Source organism: Theobroma cacao, chromosome 3, assembly GCF_000208745.1.
Source record: "Theobroma cacao cultivar B97-61/B2 chromosome 3, Criollo_cocoa_genome_V2, whole genome shotgun sequence".
NCBI classification, from domain to species: Eukaryota; Viridiplantae; Streptophyta; class Magnoliopsida; order Malvales; family Malvaceae; genus Theobroma; species Theobroma cacao.
Genome location: NC_030852.1, coordinates 8713273 through 8731025, shown reverse-complemented (window position 1 = coordinate 8731025; position 17753 = coordinate 8713273). Strand labels below are relative to the sequence as shown.

Sequence of the window (17753 nt, the reverse complement as noted above, 5' to 3'; positions counted from 1 at the left end):
GACCATCTATGGGTCTATCTATAATTCCACCATTAGAGCCTTTAAAGGCATTTTCCATTTGTTTATCTTTGCCAACAAAAGAACCTTGCTTTTCATGAGACATTCGAAATTGGCAAGATTTCCTATGCTAATTAAGATTAGTCTCTTTTGTAGTCTCTTTATGATTGGTATTGGTAGGATTTTCTCCATGGAAGGAAGATTTTCCAACTAAGTTAACTTTTCTCGTTGTCTCAGTTTCAGCTCCATATTCATCCAGTAAAATTGTATACCAAGATCCTTAGCAAGATTTCCTTCCAAAATTTGAATTCCAATTGATCTTTGTTTGGTTTCCCCTCCATGCGGTTTCTTGCGAGTAACTAGCATCCATGGCCCAAATAGTGATTCCTTCGATGGTGGGGCTGTTAGTTGTTTTTTCCCCTCTTTAGCTTTAGTTGGTGCTAGAGGTTTACTAGTGCAAACTTCTTTTATATGCCAACAAATTCCACATGTGAAACAAACATGAGGAATCCCTTTATATTCAATTCGTTGTGGTTGGCCATTGAAAAAAAAACTTGGGTAAAAGTTGTTTAGAAAGATCAAGTTTGATTGCTATACAAGCGAATTTCTCACGTTTCTCTTTCCATGTATTGTATTCAATCTTAAGTAGACATCCAAGAAGAGATGCATTTTGTCTCAAGATATATTTATGATACAGATGCAAAGGCATGCCAAGGATACAAACCCACACAGCCAAACCCTTTAAATCTTGAGTCCCTTAGGAAAAAGATGAAGTCCAATGATTCACTGTTAAGTAATGACCGTGTATACCCAAGGGTCTTCAAGAAATGCATTGAGATAATCTTCTTCCTCTGCAAATTTTACTAGAAAATTCTCATCATCAAGATCTACCACACTATAGTTTCCTTTCGATATCCATAAAATTGCAAGTTTTTCACACAAAATTTTGTACGCGATGGTATGCCCTATAAGTCTTATAATCACATATTTTTGCCATCTAGTTCTTCCAGTTTTCGCTTCAATATATTGATTGACTTAATACCATCAATCATATCAAATAAAACATCATTTGATTTGTTCAATTTATTCTTAGAGCTTTCCAAATCATTGACATCAAAATTACTAGTCTCATCCCCTAACCTATCTTCAAAATCCATGTTCTTATCTGAAGATTGAGCATTACCATCTGAATATATTAAAGCATCTTTGAATGAAGGGTTGTTCTGCACTAACATTGAATCCCCTACTAGGGCTGCATTAGAACTAGAATTCTTAGGTAATTGAACTTTCTTGCTGGATCAACCATCAAGAATTGCTAATGGCAATTTTTTCTAGAGAGAGCCTTTAGCATACATGTCTCCCTTTTTTCTTCCTCTTTGATTTCTTTGCCAAAAATATTAGTGAAACTTAAGAAAAGAGTCCAATAATCCAAATGAAGAAAGGAATAAAAATAATGAAATGAAATAAAATTAAATATGAAGTTAAGACTTATTTGTCAAGGATAAAAATAAAATATACATGATTAATTGGTACCATTCTCTAAACAGGGATCTTGGTTTGCTAATACCTTCTCTACATGTAATCATAATTTCCAACTTAAATCTATTTTGTAAATTGGAACCTATAATTTTAATGATTCTAAGTCAAGTATAAAATTTTATTAAAAATGATAGTTTTAATTAGAAAATCAATAACATTTAGACCAAATAACATTAGTTACAATTCATATTTTACCTTGAATGGTCAAATTTTCTGACTTACACCTTATGACCAAATAATCTACTTTTGAATTTCTTCAAGCTCGGATGAAAAGCAGATCACATAGTTCGTCCCTCTATATAAAATTGTTATCTCCATCTTTAAATAGATGTTAAAAAGGATAAGGTGGGAGTGGGACAGAATGCACCCCCGCAATCCCAACACAATTTTAATCGGGACCCTAAGCAACTTGGAAAGGGGATGATGTGTTAATGGCCAATTAGAGATGCCATCTATGATTAAAGGGGCAGCTCTTTATGCATGGATGCAGATGTGATTTGCATGTGATCAAAGAGTAAGTCCAATATATTCTCCATGTCTTTACAGCCACAGCTTTTCTTTAGCTTTTCTATAGGCTGCAATTGCATATCAAACTTTCAAATCATAAATGAATAAATGACATAAAGAGATATTAAAGTCAAGCTTTCACACCCTAATCACTCGAATGACCCCACTAAAGCCTGAAGAGACAACGGAAAAGGATCTTTGATAGCTGAAAAACATATATAAAGCAAAAATAAAAGGGGAGAATATAAGAAATATTGTAATGCACCATTAAAACTGATTCCTTTCTTTTCTTCTGCTTTTTTGCTTCTTTCATGGCATGCATCTAATGACTAACATCACCTCGCCAAGAACAAGATCAGCTACTTTAGCTACCCCCCAAAATAAAAAGAATATACAGACGTGCATGCAACTTTCATGAGAAAGATGTCTAAGACCTCCATCTCTCTCTCTCTATATACCTAGCTGTTTCCTTAAGATATTATATTCCCCCCCTTTCATGAAACTGTTCTCCCTCCCTTAATTTGCTTATCCATTAAGCATTTATTCATGAGTCACGCTCTTTCCTCTGCCAGTCTGGTCTTCCTAAGCTGAAGTCCAAGCTTGGATTATGGAGCTCTAGGCTTGACCCCGTAAGGATTTTTTGTTTAGCAAAACTGCTTTCCTGCATAGTTGTAGAAAATTTATTAATGGTATTTTTCAGACTAAGAAGCGGAATAAAGGATCCATGCATTTATATTGAAATGACAGGACAATTACATAGTCCCTTTCAAAAGGTTGCAGAAATAAGAAAGTAACAGGTGTATTCAATATATTTATGTTTGGGACAATGATATGTTTCGCTCCTATGTCTTAACACCTGCATGACCGACCGCTTCTTAATTGCTAGGATGAAGTAGGAGAATGAGATGGGAGAATGACCTTTCAAGTAAAACTAACTAAAATTATCTCATTTCTCGTTCTTAATGTATTAATCATATTAAAGTGTATCATTCATGCAAAGAACATTGCCAGCAACTATGATATCCGAGTTACAAGTTCATGGTTTTTCTTTCTATCCTTCTGGTCTGAACAGATAATCTATACTGATAATCAGCAACCTTACGGGTCTGCCTAGTTAACCTAGAAGCTCGACACAGCGTTCCATGCAGATATAGGAAGCTGAAGCCGATAATGAAATGTTTGATTAATTTGGTTGGGACGCTTTTGATCTCACTCACATACCTCAATCTGGTTTCCAGGTTGAGATGATGGGGCATCCGGTCTAAACCCATCTGGATTCCTTGAACTCGACAGCCAAACTCCTCTACTGCACCAAAATTCATAGTGTAATCAGTTCACTTTTCACTGAAGTTAGCTGCATATTTTCAATCAATAACCTACTAAATTGGGTTGAAAGAAGTGCATTCAATCAAAATTTCTAGACTGGATTAACTGAAGAGCAACAGACAGTTTAACCATGTAGATGGAAGAAATTGTTGCTTTATCTCAACGTCAGTTATCAAAGGTTGTCCTTTTATAAGCGAACTAAGATAAAGGTAAGAAGTTTTTGATAGGGAAGTCCCCAGCAGCAGTTTGATGGCTTGTCATTCATGGACCTGAAGTCAACGTCAACTATTATTTTTGTGAGAAACAGTGTTCAGTATAATTTAGCACCGGAAGTAGCCTTAAATGAGGTTCAAGTTCAATCAACCACACATATGGCTGATTCATTTTGTAACTTGTAGCAAGTGCAGGGCAGGGCCTGTTACAACCCTGTACTGATCTATTGTCATCCACAATATGTATTTCTACTTTTTCTTTTCTTTTTTTTTAAATGTACTAGTAATGAGATTCATTAATGAACAAAAATCTATCCACTGGCAGAAGTCATGGATGCAGTCAGACGTGTCTGGACTCTGGAGTACTGGTCCATCAACAGACATGAGAGGACACCATGTATCCACTAAAAACAAGTGTAGGGTTTAACTCCAACGCCCCTACAGTAATACTAGCAACTCTCTATCTTTGTGAACAATAACAAGCGCCAAAACAAAATTGACTAGCTCACAGACAGCAGGCATCTGCTTCAAACAAAACTAAGAGCCTAGAGCAACAAACTACCAAAACTTGAGACCTAGCAAATCCCAACTTCTCCTTTTACATAGAATTTTGATCCATCAAGAATAGCAAGGAATGTCAATATATAAGCATCTTTTATTTCCTGCTACAATGTCAATACAAGTTAATTTGCATCTATAATCTTTATATATGCTAATATGTTAACAAAGACAACAATTAGAGAAAAAGGAAAAGGAATTTCTAACATATTTTGTATACATCGGCTGTTAGAACCATGAAAAACAAAAACCCAAAAAGATAACAGCAAGAAAGTGCTAGTTATGGTATACACTCTAGCATTTAGCACTGTAAAATCAACTTGATTTAGGCTAACTATGCACATCACCCCCACAAAATGCAGATAATTAAATTTTGTGAGGAACAAATTGAGAAAATTGCTACAAGTCTCAATAATGGGAATATCAAAGTGGTTTTCTTTAATTCTTTTTAGATTAAAATAATAATAATAAATTCAGTAAGAAGAAAACTGCCTATATGTATAACCTTCGGTGAAAGTTGTGCAATAACAAGATGATCAGGAATTGCCTCCAGACAAAGGCAAAATAAATCGGCTGTGATCTTGACGTTTAACCAAAACCATAAAAAGGTTACAGTAGTAACACCAACTTAAATAAAGAAACAAATATTATCAAATTCTATGCCAAGGTCCAAAAAGGGTAACTATGTAAAAAGAAACAAATATAGTACTGCCTAGAGTCGCCTTTTACCGCGGCTACACTTTTTTCTCCCTGTCTAATACAACAACAATCTCCCACTTAGAACTTTTGTCCACTTAGAACTTTTGCATATTTAATCCAGACTAATTAAAATTATTGCCCCTATATAGCAACTGCTTCATCTCTACTTTACTGGATATTCCCCTTCCAAAATCACCCATCTTTAGTGGAAAAGCTTATTGAGTCTATGGTTGTTTGGATCTTTTGTCCCAAGATGTTACATATCTGGCCTTTGTCTGTTGTTTTGCCCCTTTTGTTTAACACTTACCAATAAATATATGAAAAGAATTATCCTTTACACCGGCGGTTAGAATTTTTAAACTTTAAAAAGGAGATTAAAGAATTGACATGAATCCCATTAAAATACTTTTAAAAAATTAATAATAATCCTACTTGAAGTTAAAAAACTCAACAGTAAATGTATGGAATAATAATCCTAAAATATATACTAAAATCCCTTACCAATAACTATATAAGAAGTCAAGTTCAAACAACTCAAGGTTGAGATCCCTTTTGTATTTTTATTGTACATTACCTTTAAATATACTCATAATTTTAACCAACATGTATGCATTAACGACGGGTGTTTAAGAGGAATGGAATAAAAAGTAATTAATGGAGGGGATATGATCCTAACAATTCAAACTCAAAATATGTTCTATTAACATAAAAATAATTACAATTGCACAAAATAATTATTGTACTAAAGATAAAATAATAAAATCCTAAATAACTAACATATCAAACTCTTTATTATTTGTTTACCAAAATTATGGTATTGTTTCAGAAATCAGAAAATTCAACGTTGAAATGTTAAATACTTTAATTTTTTAGTTTTAAAAAATTTAAGTATTGAATTCATACTTTTAAAATTGTTTGGTATAGTATCGAAAATCAAATATATATTGTATAGATTTTTAATGCATTTTTTAGAAAGATATGCAGGCTTTTTTTTTTTAAATAGCTACCTTACCATGGAGGATAGGATAGACCCACCCTAGCTTCTTTGAAATCAACAAATTTTATTTGGCTACCCATCTGTGGAGGATGAGAGTGCCTTTCTGGCCCAAGACCAAGCAACATGCTAGGGTCAAAGGTCACATAATCCAATGTGTTTAAGCCATTCATGCCCAGCTTGGTCACAAGCAATGCTTCTTGACTTGGAGGGCAGAAAGAGATGTAGGTTATTTACAAGGATTTTGTATTTTATGAAAAATAAATGAGAGTTCAAATTTCTCAAATCAGAAACATGACAAATTTCGTCTAATGTATATTCTAAAAATGAAATAATGCCTTCAATTTCATCTAATATCTCCAAAGGAACACCCCATTTATTAGATACAATCTTGGGTAAGGGACGGAGGGAAGAGAGGTTTATCCCTTTTCTATGTAGTTAAAGCGTTATAGGCTTTTATATGTACCTTAAAAAAGTTTCTATTTAATTAATTCATTTTGGTTTAACAAATTTGACCAAATTTGTTAGGAATTAAAACATGATATTTGAATCGAATGACCATTAAATATCTAGATTATAGTTTTATATTTTCAAAATTAAAACTTTTATGGAGCTAATTGACATAAAAAATGACTAAAAGAAGTTATGGGATGATGATTTTGTGATCCAAGGAGGCCAAATGCATTAGTGACCTCAATTAGATAGAAGGAAGGGTAAGTTTTTGAGTAGCATATACATCAATTTGGATTTTAAGGAGTAAATTTCATCATCAATCCATAAGCTTTTTTGTAATATTTTATTTTTATCTGTGAATTAAAATATTCGATTTTTTCATTCACAGCCTTTTTAATTTGTTTCAAATTCATCTATATATCCATGTGCGGTTAAAATTTGGATGAAATTTGTCATGTGTATATGTCTACGAATGTGCCACATGGCAAATTTCATCCATATTCCATCCAAATTCTAATGGCATATTAGATGAATAAATAGATTTGAAAGAAATTCAAAAGGTGGCAAATGAAAAAAATCTAGGTTTTAGATCATGGATAAAAATGTAAAATTATGAAAAATTAAGGACTAATTAATGATGAAATTTACTCAGACTTTGAAGATGGCAAAATGAATATAGCCTTTGGTCCTATGGCTTAATTAAAGTGGCATATTTTTATTTTTTATTTAAAAATAGAATGATATGGACATTAAAAACAAACAAAAAAAATAGTGTGATATGAAAAGGGCGGGTGATTTCGTTTCTTATAAGACAATTTTGGGCGGATTTGAGTCTTGAGGTAAGCTTAAAGTCTCCTCTCTCCACTCCATTCTCAGGTATATTTCAAAGGAAAAGTTACTCTATATATACGATGACTTTGAGGTTTTCAAGTTTTACAAGTGAGATTAGAAGGTTTGACATATGTCTTATTAAAATATATTTATATAATTAATAAATTAATTTATTATTAAATGAATATATGACAAACATCTAATCTCATTTTTTAAATTTAAAAATATCACTGTCATTGTATAAAAGAATCCAAATTTCTAGTTTACCTATACTTTCTTTAGTTTTTCTTTGTTGAGTTTGATATTAAGTATGCATATTTAGTTATTAAAATTAATGAGAATATCCAATGTTCTCTTTTTTCATAGGAAAAAGATATCATTTTAATCTCCACATACAAGGATATATCTTCTTTTCTTTCAATTTGTTCTATCCTTTCCATTTTTTTTCATTCTTCTTTTCAAATTAAAGCCATATTATTAGTGAAACTATGCCCTCCTTTATTTTTTTTTTTATTTTGGGGGGGAGGGAGAAAAATAATGCTAACGTTTGACCAAGGATTTTGTTAGAAGTAGACATTCAAGAGGTTTAACCTATTATAATTAAATTGATTATGTACCATTATATTCTTCCTTTGACTTCATTATTAATCTATTCATCATGCTCTATCAATTTATCTATTAAACAATGAACATTTTGTAATAACTTAAATTCTATAAAATATATGGTATATACATATTCATAATATTTTTTAAACATACATAGTCACTTAGGTTTTCTAAATTTTCTATTTTGGAAAATTTCACTTAAATCTCTTTTGGTTTCAACTTTTTCTACATAACATCTTCTCAATTAGTATTCTGTGAATAAGTTTCGTTCTAAAAAGAGGTTATATCATTAATTTTACCCATTAAAATTATCAAAATATTCTTAATTGAAAAGTTAGCCTATTTGATCATACCTGTGATATTTTTGTAATTATATTGGGAAAAGTTAACAAGCTAACTCTTATAGGAACAAATCTCATTCATAAGGTGCTAATTGAGGAAAAAAAAGAAAATATAAGATATCATGTGAGAAATGTTGAAATCATAAAGGAAGTAGCTAGTGTTTACTATTTACGAGATGATTGTTTTAGTCACTAATGCTGCATAAGTGATGCACTTTTGATCACATAACCGTTGAATACTAACAACTCCCAATTTTGATATTTTACATCATCAAATTGTGCAATGTGACTAAGTCCACATCATCACTTCATGACACAGAAATTGTAACATAGGATAAAGTGATGTCATGGAACGATGACATAGACTTGGTTATCAAGGACAAAAGTGATTACATGAAAAGCGTTAGTGTTTAATACTTGAGTGACCAAAAATGTATCACTTATGTAACTTTAGTTATCAAAATGCTATTTTTTAAAGTTAAGTCACCCAAATTAAAAAATTTTAAAAAAATTAGTTGAGTGAACAAATAATTTGCTCTCTTTTAATTATGATTCTTTTCTTTATCTGTTTTTTATCATCTTACAATTTTTATTTATGATTTTTATTTATGATTTTAATTTTTAATTACAAATTTAAAAATCTTACAATTTTTACATGATTTTATCATGGTCAAACTTTTGTTTGGTTTTGCCAATCTTCTGTTTGTTTCTTCCAAAAATTAGACTCAAGCATGAGATTTCATTGGTTTTATCACCGAGCTTTTAAGGATAAAGTAAAATTGGAAAAAAGAAAATGACTTAAACTCAATCCGTTATTATAATAATAATATAAAAATACATAAGAAACGGACTGCAGGTCATACTTTTCCGCAAGTAAAATATTAATGGTTTGTAATTTACTAGTGTCGCAAAAAGTTCAATGCTATATATAGGATGCAGATCAAAATAAAAAAAAAATACTAAGTAAATCCAATTTTGAATATGTACTTATATTTAGGTAATAAAATTATGGAATTAAACAATATTTAATATAAACGCATTGGAAGTTGTTCTTATCCCTTAATGCTGGGCGCCAGTTTTAACGTGCAGCACGCAGAATCCGTACGTTTTCATTGTTTCCTATATATATATATATATATATATATTATATTCTGCCAGTGCCCTGGACAATTTTAATTATTACTTGACATAATGTAAAAAGTATTCTAAGGGTTAATGTTGCCTTCGCCAGTAACATATATCCATTCGATGCAATTACACATTGAAATATATATGCTGCAATGAGTAGCACTTGCATGAGAAATGTTAAGCATAAATCATTGAAATTCTAAGGGTTTTGTTATGGTAATTTATGTAAAAAAAAAAGAATGAACGCTGAAAGACTCCTGGCAAGTTATTGATTAATTGTGGAATTACACTCATTACCAAACCTAAGTAGCCAGCTAGGGTTGCTGAAGCTATGGCTATGAGTTTCAGTGCACTGCTTTCAGCATTTAAGAGGTTGGGGATCTTTTCTCTTCCCTTCAAATTATATATTTTCTTATTTTGCAATAATAAGAAGAGCATGGAGAAAGTATAGCGTTTAAGTCAAAGACACAGAGATTTATGTTAATATTGTAAGCACTTTGGGATAAATTTTGTCATCAGGAAGAAATAAGCAGAAAAAATAAAAATAAAAAGGGATGAATTAAAGGCTATCAAAAGCAAAAGCTGTCATAAAGAAACGCTTTTTATTTTATTGTATATTTTTTTAATTAAAAAAAAAGGGTGTTGGGGGCTGGGGGGCGTGGAGTTTTCTATTTGCTAATAAGCTAAAGCTAGTCACTCATAGAAGACAAAACCAATCCAATCCAGCTATAAATCTAAAACAACTACGGAGAAAAGCAAGCGCAGCATATCCATGTATTTATTGATATTTTAATAAAGAGCAAGCAAAATAATCAAATATTAAGAATTAATGTGAATAGATTGAGAAAGACTTACCTAGAAGAGTTACTCCAAAGATTAGTGGGCGAGTGGCCATTGTCCTGTTGTATGGATAAATTTGGACTTGCTGATGATCGCTGGTTGACTGAACAGTTTGCAATCTGACTGATTGTATTTCTGGCAGGCAAATAATCTTCTTCTCCAGATCCATCTGTCATAATTTAAAATTTTGTTCACAAGCAAATACACCCATTTATCTCTTTCATCTGATCAGATGTATACATATATATATATATATATATATATATTAAAGGATAAACAACATAATGTAATGGTAGATATACATAAGTAGATAAGCATATGAATGAGTGCAAGAAATGGTGGGTTGTAAAAGCATAGAAGAGCGTGAGAGAGGGAGAGAATCTTTTTAAGTTTGAAATGTGCAACAAAAATCAAGGAATTAAATTGGTTAGGTCAAAATGAAGCAGTAAATTAATATATAAAGAGCTGAGGGTGAGGGATAAACAATGCGAATTACCTGAGGAAGCCGCAGGTTTGTCAGTGCTCTTAACAGTTCTATACATCTGCAATGCAAACGGAGACAAAGATGTAATGAATTTAAAAACAAGAGAGAGGCCAGGAAAAGGGGTGAAAAACAAAATAAAAAAGAAGGGAAAGAAGAAAGAAGAAGGCTCTACTTTATTAGTACTATATTAGCAGGGGGAGAAAAAGATAAAATAAGATCCCAGTCAAAAATATCAAATCAGATGCTTCTCTTTGTGGATTTTTGTTGGTTTGTTTAATAACCACGAGGTTGATGTTTGGTAAGGTCAGTAATTGCTTGTATTATTGAGAAATGATGGCTACTTTTTCTCTCTCTCGCTCTCTTTAACCTTTCTCTCCAAAAGTTGAACTTGTCCTGTATCAGAAAACAGACTCAACTGTTCATTCATTCACTGCACTCATCGGCCCTTGTGCCCGATGGATGGAATTGCCTTGGAGTAACTCTGTAGTCTTTACCACACCCCCACGTACTGAGAGACCCTCACGAGGCGCCGACCGGTGCTTACTTCTTCTTGTTTTTAATTTGCCCGAAATAATGAGGGAGGAAGGCAAAAACGCAAACAAACAAACAAACAAAAAAGAGGGTTTCAACTTTCAATTCTTTGCCGTACCTGTAAATGGCTTTTGACATGGGCAAGGGTTAGATCTTTGACATCCATTAGCTCTAAAACTGATTTGGGAGTAGCTCCTATCAAAGTAAACAACACCAAATAGCTCATGAAGCCAGAATTCAACTTATCAACAGATTCATTCCTAGCTAGATCACATAAAAGAAAGAAAACATGAGAAAGTGAACGAAAGATATTTACTTTCATGACCACCGAGAAGCTCAACAGAATGAACAAAGCGAGCATGAAGAGAGCTGGTCCAGCGCATTCTCGGTGCCCTCATAGTCCTCTTGCTTTGTAGTTTAGGCATAAATCTCGATCTAATCATGCCATTACACAAGTCTGCAGCTCCATATTGCGTGTACTGATGATGAAACTGGGGCCTTAGCGTCTCCATTGAAATCCCATTAAACCTAGGCGCACTTCCTATTCTATAAGCATCGGGCGAGTGCAACACAGCAGAATTTGAGGAAGAGCAATTATAAGAAGGGCAAGACTGATGATAAAAGCGCAACTTATTAGGATCCATATCTACTAAACTATCGGAGCTCGAAAACGGGAACGACATGGAGTTATTGTATACTGGAATTCCCTTGATGGGTTTCAGTCCTGAAACATCAAGTAACGAAATTCCATGGTTTATATTACTTAGTTGGCCACTGTTAGTATTACCACGCTTGAGAAGATTTCTATGCTTTATTTGATCATCATCGGTGACTCCCCCCGCAAAGTTTCTTTGCCAAGGGCTCTCAGCCTCTAAGGCACTGCTTGCAGGATTTGCTAAAGAAAGCTCGGTGTCTGCTTGCGAGCCGGCTTTTATGGAACTATCACTGTGTGATTTGAGGCCATCGTCTTTGCGCCAAATATCAAAGGAAGAATCCCCTTCGTTAGTGCCAGTGCAAATTGAGGAAGGAGCACTGTTTGGAGGGCTAATGTGCAGTGAAAGATCAGGAATCCGATTCAAAGACTGTTTGCTGAAACCCCCTTTATGGGACATGTTTATTCTCAAGAAAAGGGTTTCCAAGATGTGCCTGCCCCTGGTTCACAACCAACTGAAAGAAACGCTCTCAAATAAACAGAGAATCTAAGTCGAGAAAAACACAGATTTTCTGGTGCAGATGAGTGGCCAGGACAGAAAACCCTTTAGTAAGATGAGAAAAAGTGGGCAAAGGGAGGGAAAAAAGAAAAGAAAAGAAGAGAAGAAAAGTGCTGTAAAGAGGGCTAAATGAAAAAAGAGATACTTTTTCTACTCTTCAAGTTCAAAGAACAGACATCCTGGGAGAGAGAGAGAGAGAGAGATGTGTGGTGTTGCAATGATAATAGAATAATATGTAAAGGATTGGGAATTTGGGAAGGGAAGAGAAAGATAGACTTTGAGACTGCGTTTTTCCTTCTACCTCGAGAGTATATATAGGAAAATGACACTTCAACAAAGCCTCTGTCTCTCTCTCACTCAGCTCTCCTTTTCTCAATAGTCAATACACGCAAAAACAGCATAAAATGCTGTGGCTATAGCCAAATTGTTAAAAGCAAAAAAATGGAAAAAAAAAACAAGTTGCTAGTAATTGTTTTCCTCCTCCGAAGACGACGGGTTAAATTTTACAGGAGAGAGAAAGAGCAACTGCTGTATAAATTCCTTTTCCCCCACTCTCTTCGCATACCTTCACAAATGTTGTTTGCGTATATCACCACTGACCAATCCTATTTCTCCTTCAGAAATTCTCTTCATTTTTTCTACAATCACATGCTGTCTTTCCTTCACTAGTAACTTACAGCTAATACAGAATATATAGATGCTTTCAATTTTAATTTTAATTTTGTTCACTACTTAAAGTTTGCATCAGAATATTTATATTTATATTACTTCCATTGGGTTTTGTTTTGCATCATTATTTCTAGTCGCTATGTATGATCTTTAAGCATCGAGTGCTCCAATTATTAATTAATCCTTTGTTTTACTTCTAGTGATTGACTTGTATCAAAGCATGTAAATGTTTATTTCCCCATACCAATGACATACAGGAGAATCCAACTGCTTAATTTAGGTTTTCTTAATGTTGGATGTGGATACACATGTATTTTCCCTTACTAGGAAAAGGATAAATGCCGCAATTAACCAGAAAACTGTTTGTGCCATTTGTCCTTCCTATTGAATGTAACTAGTCCGTCCATATGAGATCATTTCCAAATATCTGTTGTAGAATATTTTAAATATATACTTTTGTTAATCATCAGAGATATACACATCCTTATGATTGAGCCAAACTTTTAGGTATTTTCTTCTTCATACTTAAGCAATGTCATAGAGGTACTAGAATCATAATTATGTCATGAACTAATTATTGGGCCTACTAGTACATGGAAAAAAATTTTTAAAAAAAGGGTAGGGAGATTTACTATATAAGATGAAGACAGATCAGGATCCAACATGGATATCAGGCCTTGCTGTCCACAACTTGGTTGTCATGAAATAGTAATGAAACCGTAGGTGATGGTAGTGTTTCTCATAAATGAAATAAATGGGTGGGTGTAATTGTCAAGAGATATTGATTAAATTGATGGACCCATTGACCTGAATGTGTGGGAGAGAGCCCCTCTCTAAAGGTTTGTTTGTTTGCTTTCATAGAGAAAGAGTTATAAAATCCTAAACCCCAATTCCACATACCTTTGTAAGTTTCTTATTCCTTTTCATCATCCCAAATATTCCCTTCTAATCTTCTAACCACTTTGTCTAATACATTATGTCACGCTCCTCTCTCTCTCCCAACAAATAAATAAAGAAAATAAATAAAGAAATAAGCTTTTCTCCACACTATAACTTTCCCTTAACGTGAATCAATGCCCCAGTGAAAGATTGTGAAAAAAAATCGTACATCCTTTATGCTAGATAGGTGAGAGGAACCTCTCCATCGAGTCGAGAATAAACATGTCTCCTTGATTAATCTTCACCCGCCACCACAATTAAGGTGATTCATTTATTAAAAGATGGAAACCAGCTTGCTGCCTAGTTGCCACGCCCATGTTCTTCTTCCATCACATGTTCAAACTCACAAATTGCTCAAGTTAAACTTCACTTACCTGAATTTTCATTTTCATTTTCTTAGAAAAATGATATAATATCTAAAAACATCCCTAAATTACTTATGAAAATTTAAATAAATTTTTATTTTTTTATTACGTTCAATCAAACCCTTATACTTTTATTTTACAGCAGATAAACCCTTATACTTTTATTTTGAGTCAAATAAATACTTATAATTAATTATGGACTTAGTCAAAATGCAATTTGTCATTTTATGTTGTATAATGCTGATGTGATATGCTAACATATCATAATTAATGATGATGTGACATGCTGACATATCATAATTGATGATGATGTGATATGATAATATGACCATATGGCATTTTTCTCCTTCTACACTAGCGCCATATCAGTACCATGTGGATAGAAAATAACAAGTTGTATTTTGACAAATGGCAATTAGTTAATCATTAGTCATTAGGGCCTATTTAATCTAAAATAAAAATATAAGAGCTGGTTGAACGTAATAAAAGAATAAACGCTTATTTGAATTTTTTAACATAGATTAGTGACTTATTTAAGCATTATACCTAGAAAAATTGAAGGCTAGATAGCTCACTATAATTTAACCCCTAAGTTAATGGAATGTTGGAAATTAACTTTATCGTTACATTAAATTTTAGAAACTTAACGTCAATCAATAATAAGTAAAGAGGTCTTTATTCCAAAATATTGTTAACTGATATGAGATTTACTTTTATCCTCACTATAAGACTCCTCTTCATGTATGGTAGAACAAATCTATCACGTGGTATGGATGTTACACATAAGCATAACAAGCCTATCATAAAAAGGCTAATGAATAGAGGTAACATAGTATACCCTTTTAAGCATCCAACCTAAATCCCTCAACTTAACTAATCTAGGATTTTCTTTTACAACCAAATTAATACTCCCCACCACATGTATGGACAACAAATATATCACATAGCATGGACTTTTCCCATAGGCATAACAAGTGGAGAGATCAACAAATAGGGGCAAGGCCTTATATCATGTTAAGCATCTAACAGAAAATCAAATGGCAAGAGATGAAGAGGCCTAACTTGCATTTAAGACTATAAGAAATCTAAGACTTTATCGATATGGGATAACACCACTCAACATTTTCTCTTCACGTGTAGGTCCAGTACTAAAAATTGAAACAAAACGATTTAGCACGTAAACAAACTTATAAGAGGTAACAAGTAAAAAGAATACAACAAACTTGGACTTTGAGACCAAATTAAAATCATTTGGCAATAAATGGTGTCATTATAAGGTGGTAAGCTTTAACTGTCTGGGAGAGACACCTTTTAGCATTCAAAGGGATTGTGGTACGATATCAAGTAATATAGTTTCAACCTTGGAGGCTAAGAGGTTGATTAGTCATGGATGCCAAGGATTTTTGGAAATAGTAAAGGACATCCAAATAGTGGTGGGTGATGTGGTTGAGGTGCTAATTGTAGGGGAATTCACTAATGTATTTCTCGAAGTGTTACCAAGATTACACCCAAATAGAGATATAAAGTTTTGCATTGACTTGGTATAAGACACGAGTCAAATATCTATTCCACTGTACCAAATGACATCAGCAGAGCTTAGAGAGCCCAAGGACCAGTTAGAGGATTTGCTGGACAAGGGCATCATTCGCCTTAGTGTGTCACCATGGGGTGTACCAATGCTATTCATGAAGAAGAAAAATGGATCGATGAGGTTGTGCATAGATTATAAGTAGTTGCACAAGGTAATGGTGAAGAATAAATATCCTTTACCCCGTATTGATGACTTATTTGATTAGTTCTAAGGGGCATAATGTTTCTCTAAGATTGATCTTAGATCAGGCTACCACTAGTTGAGGATTAGGGAGGAGATTGTGCCTATGATTGCCTTTTGTACTAGGTACAGGCACTATGAATTCTTGGTTATGTCATTTAAGCTTACAAATGTCCAGTTGCTTTATTGGACATGATGAACTGAGTGTTCAAACTATAATTATAAAAGGTAACAAGTAAAAAGAATACAATAAACTTGGACTCTGAGACCATGTTAAAATCAATTGGCAATAAATGGTGTTATTATAAGGTGGTAAGCTTTAACTATTTGGGAAAGACACCTTTTAACATTCAAAGGGATTGTAGTACGATATCAAGTAGTATAGTTTCAACTTTGGAGGCTAAGAGGTTGATTAGTCATGGATGCCAAGGATTTATGGAAATAGTAAAAAACACCCATATGGTAATGGGTGATGTGATTGTTGAGGTGCCAATCGTACGAGAACTCACTAATGTATTTCTCAAGGAGTTGCTAAGATTACCAATAGATAGAGATATAGAGTTTTGCATTGACTTGGTACAAAATACAAGTCCAATATCTATTCCACTATACCAGATGGCATCAACAGAGCTTAGAGAGCCCAAGGACCAATTAGAGGATTTGTTGGACAAGGACATCATTCACCCTAGTGTGTCACCATGAGGTGCACCAATGCTATTTGTGAAGAAGAAAGATGGATCGATAAGGTTGTGCATAGACTATAAGCAGTTGCACAAGGTGATGGTGAAAAAGAAATATCCTTTACCCCACATTGATGACTTATTTGATTAGCTCTAAGGGGCACAATGTTTCTTTAAGATCGATCTTAGATTAGGCTCCCCTTAGTTGAGGATTAAAAAGGAGAATGTGCCTAAGACTGCCTTTCGTACTAGGTACGGGTATTATGAATTCTTGGTTATGTCATTTGAGCTTACAAATGTCTTAGTTGCTTTCATGGTCATAATGAATCAAGTGTTGAAACCGTGCTTGGATAAGTTTGTCGTGATCTTTATTGATGAAATGTTGGTCTACTCGAGGAGTCGAGAAGAGCATTCGCAGCATTTGAGGATAGTGCTTTAAACTTTGAGAGAGCATAGATTATATACCAAGTTCTTCAAATGTGAGCTTTGGTTGGATAGTGTTACCTTCTTGGGCCATATAGTATTGAAAGAAGGTATGAAGGTGGACTTAAAGAAGATTAAGGTAGTGGAGAAATGGCTAAGGCCTACTTTGGTGATTGAGATATGGAGCTTTTTATGTTTGGCCGAATACTATAGAAAATTTGTTAAGGATTTCTCTAAGATTTCAACTCCTATGGCGATCTGAAGTTCATTTAGTTAAGAGCATGCGAGGAGAGCTTTCAGAAGCTCAAGGCTTTGTTTACTACAACTACAGTGTTGAGCTTACCTATGGTACAATGGGTTATGTGGTATATTACAATGCATCATTAATGGAACTTGAATGTGTGTTAATGCAACATAGTAAGGTTGTTAGATAAATAAGCTTAAAGTAAAGTAACTAATAGGAGGCGTGAATTGGTAATCAAATAAAAATTCCCCCTTTTTAGATTTTCAACACAACTAAGGTATAAAGAACAAAGTTATAAAAATAAAGTATAAACTAAGCAAGTAAAGTGCAAAAAAGTAAAGAGTACTCAGTGAAGTATTTATAGAGGTTTGGCCTTTGATGTCTACGTCCTCTCCTTTGATAACA

General features: G+C 33.4%; 1 protein-coding gene across 3 annotated transcripts; it reads right to left on the bottom strand.

Annotated features, from left to right (window-relative positions):
* LOC18604445 (transcription repressor KAN1) lies at positions 2041 to 12523 on the bottom strand. 3 transcript variants are annotated; one of them, XM_018118405.1, is made up of 6 exons: positions 11363 to 12523; positions 11165 to 11241; positions 10528 to 10573; positions 10047 to 10200; positions 3265 to 3349; positions 2041 to 2704 (listed from the first exon to the last, which is right to left on the bottom strand). In XM_018118405.1, the coding sequence occupies exons 1-6, from the start codon at positions 12156 to 12158 to the stop codon at positions 2588 to 2590; spliced, it is 1275 nt and encodes a 424-aa protein (XP_017973894.1). In that variant the 5' UTR covers positions 12159 to 12523; the 3' UTR covers positions 2041 to 2587. The 3 variants fall into 3 exon arrangements, with proteins under 3 accessions (XP_017973894.1, XP_007036994.2, XP_007036996.2); XM_007036932.2 differs by having other exon boundaries at positions 3265 to 3346; XM_007036934.2 differs by lacking the exon at positions 3265 to 3349 and having other exon boundaries at positions 2568 to 2704.